Genomic DNA, 10,365 nt, shown 5'->3' on the forward strand with positions numbered 1-10,365 from the left:
TTCCAGGCAAGAGTACGGGAGGGCTTGCCATTGCCTTCTCCGGAAGAGTATCCCTAGCTGACTGCAATTAGAGAAAGCCCTTGCCAAAAAAAAAAAAAAAATCAATGAAGACCCAGTGCAGCCATAAAACAAAAACAAACAAACCCCACAGTGGCTAGAAGGAGGCAGCCCTGAGGGCCTGCCTTAGTGAGCAGGGGCCCCTAGACCCAAGTCCTACTTCCACTTAGGGCCTCGGTCAGGGCTGCTCAAGAGTCAGGGTCAGTACGGGGGCCTGGACACCCAAGCAAAGGAGCAGCCACCAGGTATTCCTCTTTCAGTCTCCTCTCTCAGGCTTTAAGGGTCTGTTTGCCAGTCACCTAGTTGGTCAGTCTGTCCAGAGCTCCACCACTGGGTCAGCTTTTGGGGGCAGGAAGCAGTCAAAACAGTGGCAGAAAAAATACAGAATGTGCACTTAAATTTGAGTTTCAAAAAAATGATGAATTAAAAAAAAAGTTAAGGATAGCCCATGCAATGTTGGGGATATACTAAGAATACATTCATTGTTTATCTGAAGTTCAGATTTGCCCGTGTATCCTGTATTTTCATTTGCTAAGCCTGGCAGCCCTACTCTGTGTTGTGTGTGTGTGTGTTTGCCTGAAATCAGGGACACCCTGCAGCTCTGTTCCTAGAGTAGAATGTGGGGCCCACTGTTTTCCATGAAGATATCCCGGGTCGGGTAGGCATATCCGATGGCATCGGCTCTCCGGTTCAGGTCCATCATGTTGGCGCAGAAGACGTTCATGTAGCGCTGGCTCTGGCGGAACAGCCCTTTGGTGCACCCCCTCTGGGGGAACAAACAGAGAGACAAGTCAGAGAGTGGGCGGCAGATGCACTCTCTGTTACAGGGAAACACCTGCTATTCTGAAATGGTTTTGCAAGTGGCTGCCTTGACAGCTGGAGAAGGCAATGGCACCCCACTCCAGTACTCTTGCCTGGAAAATCCTCATGGATGGAGGAGCCTGGTGGGCTGCAGTCCATGGGGTCGCTAAGAGTTGGATACGACTGAGTGACTTTACTTTCACTTTTCACTTTCATGCATTGGAGAAGGAAATGGCAACCCACTCCAGTGTTCTTGCCTGGAGAATCCCAGAGATGAGGGAGCCTGGTGAGCTGCTGTCTATGGGGTTGCACAGAGTCGGACACGACTGAAGCGACTTAGCAGCAGCCGCAGCAGCCTTTGACAGCAGATCTTTCTCCTTTTTCCCCAAATTTCTTCCCCATCTGTGCTCCCAGCCATGGGAGGCTTAGTCACTGGGGGACAGAGAGAGCTGGGTTCAAGTCCTGGCTCAGCCACTTAGGAACTGTGCGACCTCTACCACCTAAGTTAACCTATCATGAGCCTCAAGGGTCTTCATGGGGAGAAGAAAGTGATGCCTCTGGGTGCTGCACCAGAGGGGCGCCGGCGTGGGTGGGAGTGCCGGACACCAGGGGGCTCTCTAAAGCTGTTAGCCGCTGTCACTGCAAGCTGATTCCAGCCTAACCACGCTGTAGCAGGCAGCTACAGTGCTTCACAAAGGAAAAAACTACCATATGGCCCAGCAATCCCGCTACTTGGTCATACACCCTGAGAAACCCACAATCCAAAAAACGCACATGTGCCCCAGCATTCACTGTAGCACTATTTACAGTAGCCAGGATATGGAAGCAACCTAGGCGTCCATTGACAGATGAATGGGTGAAGAAGGTGTGGTAAAAACATACAATGGAATATTACTCAGCCGTAAAAAGGGAATGAACGTGAGTCGGTTGCAGTGAGGTGGATGAACCTAGAGCCTGTTATACAGAGTGAAGTAAGTCAGAGAAAAACAAATGTCATATATTAATGTATACATATGGAATGTAGACAAATAACGCTGATCAACCTGTTCGCAGGGCAGGAATAGAGATGCAGACATAGAGAACGGACTTGTGTACTCAGCTGGGGAAGGAGAGGGCGGGACAAACTGAGAAAGGAGCATTTACATATATATGCTATCGTGCGTAAAATAGCTAGCTAGTAGGAAGCTGATATATGCCACAGGGAGCCCAGTCTGGTACTTTGTGATGACCGAGAGGGGTGGGATGGGGGAGGGGAGGAAGGCTCAAGAGGGAGGGGACATATATATATGTATATTTATGTTATTGTACAGCAGAAACCAACACAACATTGTAAAGCAATTATCCTCCAATTAAAAAAAAAAAAGAGCCTGGACTGCAGATTGGTCTCACCACATGGAGAAAAGGACAGGTGATGAGAACAGGCTTTAAAAACTGCTATAGCAATATGTCCGACTAATTTTCTATCTGCTGAATCTAATAATCACAACAATTTTCCTTGTAATTTGGCTTTTATTGTATTTACAAAAACACTGGGCTGTGACAATTTGCAAATAAATAATAATTAAAAAATCTATTAAAATCAACAAGTCCTTTCTTGATTAAGAATTTCTGGGCATTGAGTAACATTTTTGAATAGAGATAGCAAGCTCTGCTTTGTATATAAATAAATATATGTTTAAAATGAGTATTTAGCAAGAGTTTCCTGGCAGTCTAGTGGTTAGGATTCTGTGATTTCACTGCTGTGACCTTGGCTCAGTCCCTGGTCAGGGAACTGAGATCCTGCAAGTCATGTGATGAGGCCAAAATAAAATAAAATGAGTATTTAGAAAAAATCTGAGTGCTTGGGGTTGAAAGAGTGTTAGGCACAGGGAGGTGATGGTGGGTCTCTTTTGGTCTTGGCCTGGTTTTCTGGAAGCAGCTAGTGACTGACTTTGTTCTAAAACCTTTTCCATCTGTTGTTTACTGAGTTACTTCTGCGGCTCCTCTCCCAGCCCTTCTCTGGTTCGTTGATGCCCTGTGATCCAGTTCAGCAAGCAAAGCTCTTTGTCCAACAGAACCTCAACACTACCACCCCCAACCTCGCCACCAGTTTGGTTGGATTTCACGGCCGATGAGTGGCATGCAATTTCCCACTCCTGAGGTCTGAAGCACAGGTTTAAAACCCACTTATTTTCTTGGCGTGAATGTGCAAAACCACACTGTCGAGAGCGCCTTCTGGTCATTTTCTCCCCTTCTCCAGCTATGGCTGGGCCTACGCCGGGCACTTACCATTCTGGCTGAGAGGAAGAAGAGTAGCTGGTGGGACAGGCAGTAGCCAGAGCAGCCGGGCCTGGTCATGAGACTCCTGCAGAAATTGGAGAGCCGGCAGGGCTGGCTGCTGTTTGTCCTGCGGGAGAAGTGGTTCCAGGCTGTTAAGAGCGTCCTGAATCAAGCCTGGGGGTCTGGAGCCTTCCCAGGTCCTGATTCCCCCTCTAGTTACTACAGCCCCCAGCAGGGTCCAGGCTCGCAGCTGAGCCAGATAAAAACACGTGTCCTTTTCTGGACCAGCTAAATCAGTCTCTCTGGCACAGGGAGGTGACGCTGGAGCTGTTCTGGGTTGAGGGGAGCCACCAGGGGCTGTGACATCCCATTTCTCCGTGGGACTCCCCAGTATCATCTTTCCCAGAATTGCCCTAAACAGCAGATCTCTGGGCCCGGCCTGTCCCCCACATCCCCTGTGCCAGGCCTGCACCATAGAAGGGAAGGGGCAGGTCCCTCATTGTAGCAGAGCCACTCTGCAAGCCCAACCATGTCCTGGCCCAAACACCTTTCTGAAGGATGCTGAGACAGCAGGGGCCCAGGCACCTGCTGCTTCTTCTGCTCATGGGTTCCATGGGTCCCTGCACCTAGGGCTAGCCCTGGAGGGTTTCCTCCAAGCCTTCTGCACAGCAGGACAAAATGGTGAGCTCAACAAGGCTGGGTCCTTCTTTCTGGAACTTACAGCCCTGTCCTGCTGTTTGGAACCTGTTCTCTTAGCCGGATGCAGTTTACATTTGTTCTGCAGAACCCTAAAACAAGTGTGATCTGCACCTGGCTAGGAGAACTGGTCTGCCGTGGGAGGTCAGCTTCCTGCTACGGGGTCAGGGAAGATTCTGGAAGCAGGATGCTGGAGCTGGCCTAACGTGTGAGCAGTTACTTAAGCACAGGGGCTGGGGTGAGGCAGTGAGGAGGGGAAGAGATCCCACAGAGGCGACTTCTGGGCATGGGCAAAGGCCTGCAGTGGGAGGGAACAGGTGCATCTGAGGGTCTGAAAAGAGGCCCCAGGGGCTTGACCAGAGGACCCTGGGGACCTGGGAGGGCAGAGGAAGTGCTAGTTGCTCAGTCGTGTCCAATTCTCTGCGACCCCCATGGACTGTAGCCCACCAGGCTCCTCTGTCTGTGGGATTCTCCAGGCAAGAATACTGGAGTGGGTTGCCATTTCCTCCTCCAGGGGATCTTCCCAGCCTAGGGAGTGAACCTGGGTCTCCTGCATTGCAGGCAGATTCTTTACCATCTGAGCCACCAGGGGAGGGCAGAGGAGTTGAGGCTTTACCTGAGACCAAGGAAGCTTCACACTGGGGTGGGGTGATCAGATGTGCTTTTTGGAAAGATCCCTCTGGTATGGGGAGACTAGTCAGTTGGGAGGTGCAGGGCATGGAGATGGGTGTCTGGAAGCCTTGGATGGAGGTGGGGGCTGACTCAGAGATGAGGGTGGGACAAGGAACAGCTCTCAGGGGAGCTGGCACCTAGTTTTGCCCAAACCCCTGGGGTTTTGGGGGCTTCCCAGGTGGCACTAATGGTAAAGAACCCGCCTGTTAATGCAGAAAACAGGAGATGCAAGTTTGATCCCTGGGTCAGGAAAATCCCCTGGAGCAGGGCATGGCAATCCACTCCAGTGTTCTTGCCTGGAGAATCCCATGGACAGAGGAGCCTGGTGGGCTATGGTCCATAGGGTCACAAAGAGTTGGACATGACTGAAGTGACTTGGCACAGCACAGCACTGGGACTTTGGGAAGCAAGTGGGACCAGAGGACTGGCGGAAGGCAGGCGCTTTGGGGTCCTCAGGAAGTGAGGCAGGTCCAGGGGACCCACCCGGTTCCCAGCAGCTGCACCAGGCACAAGTCACTGAGTTCCTCTGAGAAGGAGTCCTCCTGCTCAAAAGTGGGGTAGACCATGGAGGACTCGGTGCGGGTCCAGGCATGTGGAAGCTTCCAAAACCCAGGTTCGATGGTCAGCTGGAACTCTGTAGAGAGGCGGGAGTGGGGGAAGACACAGGAGCAGTGAGCCATTCCATGATTAACCACCCCCCAGGCTCCTGTGGTTCTGAGCCCAGGAACTGGCTGTCCCTCCCCTGGCAGCCCTGACTGCACTTGGGTGCCTTCAGGGCTCTGAGCATTACCTGAGGGTTGAGCACTGCATTTGAAATATTCCAAAATCTTTTTATCTGAATTTTTTTTTTAATCACTAGGAACCATGTTGGGACAGGCTCTGAGTAAATCTACTGCACCCCATGGAAGCTTGAGATATCTAGGTAGGGTTAGTTGCCTCCTTTGGTTCTATTAGAACGTGGAGCTCTTACAGAACCAACCTCAGGATGAGCCAGACTGGGATGGTCTTAGGGACCAGGCCTGGGAGAGGGTGTATGCTCAGTTGCTAAGTTGTGTCCGACTCTTTGAGACCCTATGGACTGTAGCCCGCCAGGCTCCTCATCCATGGGATCTCTCGGGCAAGAATACTGGGATGTGTTGCCATTTCCTCCTCCAGGGGAGAGGGTGGAGCACCCCACATACAGAGAAGCAGGCCGATGCTTGGGAGGGCCAGTTATCTCCCCACCTACCCTCCTGGACCTGGGCGAGGGAGCCTGGGAGGCAAGGCTGGACCACACAAGGAGCTGGTTTATACCCCCCACCGCCCCCGCCCAGGAACAACTCAGGCCAGGGCTTATAGGGAGGGGGCCCTTGGTAGGATGACTCCAGGCTGACAAGGAGACAGAGGCTCTGCATTCTAGGCCGAGAAGAAAGATACTGGCAAGATGTTAATGTTTGCCGTGCAAAGGGTCAGATTACCTCTTAGATCTCAACCCTCCCTCTCCTCTGTTCTGGGATGATCCTTTGCCCCCAAGCCTGGACATGAGCTGAAAAAATGAGGGAGAGTCGCTCCCTACCTTCCACCTGCCCTCTCAAGCTGAAGTCAAGGATGACGGAACACCCCCCAGGGCAGATGGTTACAGGTCCTCCCAGAGCCTCCCTGACACTGACTGAAGCTGCACCAGGCGTCTTCAGTGGATGCCCCCAGGAGCTGTGTGTGCTCCTGAAGAAACGGGACCCCACCCACGCTCTTACGTCTCAGGTACTCGGGGTCACTCAGGTTGAGGTAGAAGATGGAATCGTGGAGGAGAGGAGCCAACTTCTCCACCAGCTTGCCCACACGCAGGCTGAGCGGCTGCAGCTGGGAGTCCAGAGCCCACTTCTCCTGAATGCCTCTGAGCTGCACTGCAAGGGGGAAGCAGAGTTCATTTGTCCCAACATTGGACAAACCACATGGACAGGAAAATAAACTCCCGGTTATAATACATGCTGAGCCTCTCGGCTTCTTCCAGCTCTTGAGGGGACAATATTTGCTGAGTTTATTGGAAATTAGGCCTCTGTGGAGCTCAGCTGGGTACTGGCGGGGCGGGGAGTGGTGGTCAGAGTGAGGGAAGGTGGTGGCTAAGAGCTTGATTTCTGGAAGGGGGACCAGGGTTCAGATCCTGTCTCTAATGCTTTCTCATTGGGTGACCTGAGGAAGTCATTTGATTTCTCTCTGCTTCACTTTCTCCATCTGTAAAATGGGAGTAATGATATTCCTTACTTCTTGGAGATGGGGTTATAAAGATTAAATGAGCTAATGCATGGCATTAGTGCTAAAGAACATGCCTGCCACTGCAGGACACGTTAAGAGATGCAGGTTCAATCCCTGAGTTGGGAAGATCTCCTGTAGAAGGGAATGGCAACACACTCTGGCACTCTTGCCTGGAAAATCCCATGGACAGAGGAGCTTGGTGGGCTGAGGTCCATGGGGTTAGACAAAGGGTTGGACATGACTGAAGTAACTTAGCACTAATGCGTATAGAGGACTTAGCATTGTCCAGAGTGCAAAAAAAAAAGCACTTAATAACGTTTAGCTATTACTATTTGTTAGAGACTTAGGCTTTGTGGTCCAGGAGGGAAAAAATGAGGGAGAGACTCAGATTGCAGAGTGGAGGGCCGCTGTGTACAGTTGAGCAGGTTGTACACTGCACAAGTGCAACACACATTCCTATCGTGGGTTTGTACATGTTTTAAGACAATTTTCCAGCAGATGTCTGTCAAGTGACTCGAGAAAGGTGGTACCCTTTTCTAATTCTCACAGAGGTGCCCTGTGGACTAGCAGTGGCCCAGAAGGGGTGGGAGAGGATGGGGTGGCTGGAAGAGAAGGTCATGGGGTAGCCAGAAAGAGAGGAGATGTGAGGGGGAGCTTCAGTGCAGAGCTGAAAAGTGAGATGAGGTAGGGCAGCTGCCGTCAGGTTGGGCACTGCATGGGGCAGAGTGGACAAGGTTTAAGGAGGGTGCTGAGCAAGTCTGGTGGGATGATGGGCTCTGTAACACCCCTCCCCCAATTCTGCTCCCTCTCTGAACTTGAACCAGGCAGTCTAGTTCTGAAGCCTTGTTCTAGATCGTTTGGCTGAACCTGTAGATGGAGAGTCCCAGGAGGGTTGCTGATCATCAGAGAGACCAGGTGAGCCCAACCTGACCTCATGGTGATCCTAGGTCCTTCGGCTTGTTCCTGTTTCTCCCTGCGTGTGTGGCAGCTGATGCTGCATTCTGGAACTCCCTTGAGGCAGCTGGAAGCAGCTGGAGGGACCCTTTGCTCTCCTAGGTCAGTGTCTGCCTGTCCAGCCCCAAGCAGAAAGGACCCAGGAGATCGATGGGCAATCTCTTATCACTGGACCCCTCCCAGAATGTGAACCCCCCCTCTCTCTCCCAGGAAGGTTGAGAATGCAGGCAGGATCCTTAGAAGGTGGGCTGTGGTAGCCAGCTCATTTTCCCATCCTTTCGGCCCCCTCCTCCTTGGAATGGGGCCAGTCAGTGAAACCAACATGAAACTGGGGGAATGGCGACATGCGACTTCCAAGTGTGTGCTCAGTCACTCAGTCATCTTCGACTCTTCGCCAGGTTCCTCTGTCATGGGAATCTTCAGGCAAGAATACTGGAGTGGGTTGCCATGCCCTCCTCCAGGGGATCTTCCTGACCCAGGGATCAAACCTGCATCTCTGGCGTCTCCTGCATTGGCAGGTGGATTCTTTACCACTAAGCCACCTGGGAAGCCCCTGTGACTTCCAGCATTAGGTTGTAAGAGACACTGAGGCTTCCTCCCAGCTCTCTCTTGGGTCACTTGCTCTGGGTGAAGCAGCTGTTGAGCTATGAGGATGCTCAAGCAGTCCCTGGAGGAGCCCACGTGGTGGGGAACAGGGGCCTCTGGCCGCCAGCCAGCACCAACCCACCAGGCCTGTGTGTGAATGGGGCAGCTCTGCCAGCACTTGGGAAGCCTTCAGATGATCACAGTGCTGGCCACCATCTGGATGGGAACCTCACACGAGACCCCGAGCCAGAACCTCACAGCCAAGCTGCTCCTGGATTCCCGACGAACAAAAGCCAGGAGATAATTGTTGTTTCAAGCAGCTAAATCCTGGGGCAGTTTGTGCAGCAATAGGGCTTCCCAGGTGGTGCTAGTGGTAAAGAATCCACCTGCCAATGCAGGAGATGCAGGTTTGATCCCTGGGTTGGGAACATCCCCTGTAGTAGGAAATGGCAACCCATTTCAGTATTCCTGCCTGGAGAATCCCATGGACAGAGGAGCCTGGTGGGCTACCGTCCATAGGGTTGCAAAGAATTGGACACTGCAGGAGACACCAGAGATTCAGGTTTGATCCCTTGGTGGGGAAGATCCCCTGGAGAAGGAAATGGCAACCCACTCCAGTACTTTTACTTGGGAAACTCCATGGAGAGAGGAGACTGGTGGGCTGCAGTTCATAGGGTCACAGAGTCGGACAGGACTTAGTGACTAAACAACAACAGAGGCGTTATAAGACGGGACCAGGGTTACATGAAGGAGACCCACCCTGATCTGGAGGGGAGGGGACCAGGGTCTTGAGGGTCTCCAGGACGCAGCCTGGGGATGGGGGTCAGCGGCGTGGGGAGGCCGCAAGGACACAGTGCAGAAGGTCCCAGAGCCCCACCTCCTGCTGGGATCTAGAGTCTTGGTGTGTGGAAAGTTGCCGTGGCAACACAGATGGGGTGACACAGGAGTGGGGCCAGCCAGAGCCCGGGATTTGTCGCTGGGGTCAGGGAGGGGCTCCCTGAAACCCTTGGTGAGTGTTGGGGGTGGCTACCTGTTTGCCTTGGCCTGTCTCCAGCCCCCTCCTCGGGGATCTTATATCCCTCAAAGCTGAACAAACAACTTGGCTCGTTTCTTGGAGCCTTCAGGCAGCTCTGGCTGGATGTAGGGGGAGCCAGGGCGGGCACACTCCCTCTGCTAGCCTTGGTCCTGGCATGTCTGGAGGGGGTGTGCTTAATAGCCCAGTTGTGACCCCAAATACTGTAGCCTGCCAGAGTCCTATGTCTACGGTATTTTCCAGGCAAGAATACTGGAGTGGGTTGCCACTTCCTACCCTAGGGGATCTTCCCAACCCGGGGATTAAACCTGCATCTCCTGTGTCCCATGCATTGGCAGGTGGATTCTTTACCTGCTGAGCCATCGGGAAGCCCTGGCATGTCAGGAGGGAGGGATTGTCAAATGAATCATTTCCTCCCTGGAAAATAATAATTTCCAAATCTTTTCTTGAGAGGCCTCTGAATCCTTCCTGCTTCTGAAAAAAAAAATTAATTGATCACAGAGGGTCTCTAGACACCCTAAAAGGGGCCAGCCACCCTCTGCCCCTCTTTCCTTATAGTCAGAGCATTGTATTCGGGGACCAGAAGGTGGGCTGGTCCCGGGATGCAGAGCAGGCAGGTGACAGGCTGAGAACTGCTTTCTCGGTGGCCAGTCCAGGGCAACCACAGTGCACCCACCTTCCAGCATCCGGAACCCCACCACGCCATCCAGGTTGATTTCAGGCAGCCTCTTCTTCAGGAAGGACGTGGCTCTGTTCAGCGCGGAGAGGATGAAGCCCTTGATGGTGGCCTTGCCCTCCGGGGTGTCTGGCGGTGGCAGCCAGGAGGGCTGCAGTGGTGGGGCCGCCAGCAGCAAGAGCAGGAGCCGGAGCCCTGGGCTGGACATGGCTGGTCTTCTGAGAGAGGCTGCTGTAGCGCTTCAGCCCCGGGCCGGCCCGCCCCACACGCCAGCCTCCAGCCTCCTCCCCCTCCACCCGCGGAGAAGTAGAGGAGTGGCCAGGCGGGGCTGATCCTGTAGCCTGGAATGGCCTGGGCAGAGGGTTCGGAAAAGGGCAGCTGCCAGGGACTGATTGTGGGG

The 10,365-nt window shown here is 53.1% G+C and overlaps 1 protein-coding gene across 2 annotated transcripts in view; it reads right to left on the reverse strand.

Moving 5' to 3' along the window:
* LOC104988936 (chromosome unknown open reading frame, human C16orf89) overlaps positions 1 to 10,210 on the reverse strand; it is a 15,019-nt gene extending 4,809 nt beyond the window's left edge. The window contains exons 1-5 of one of the 2 annotated variants that reach the window (XM_010840435.1): positions 9,966 to 10,210; positions 6,219 to 6,368; positions 4,969 to 5,119; positions 3,127 to 3,244; positions 688 to 823 (exon numbers count right to left, since the gene is read on the reverse strand). In XM_010840435.1, coding sequence (XP_010838737.1) covers positions 688 to 823; positions 3,127 to 3,244; positions 4,969 to 5,119; positions 6,219 to 6,368; positions 9,966 to 10,173 — 763 coding nt within the window. In that variant the 5' untranslated portion in view covers positions 10,174 to 10,210. The remainder of the gene's footprint in view (positions 1 to 687; positions 824 to 3,126; positions 3,245 to 4,968; positions 5,120 to 6,218; positions 6,369 to 9,965) is intronic. The other variant, XM_010840436.1, reaches the window with a different exon arrangement.
* Between the last annotated feature and the right edge of the window lie 155 nt (positions 10,211 to 10,365).

Source organism: Bison bison, unplaced genomic scaffold, assembly GCF_000754665.1.
Source record: "Bison bison bison isolate TAMUID 2011002044 unplaced genomic scaffold, Bison_UMD1.0 scf7180017864144, whole genome shotgun sequence".
Taxonomy (NCBI): Eukaryota; Metazoa; Chordata; class Mammalia; order Artiodactyla; family Bovidae; genus Bison; species Bison bison.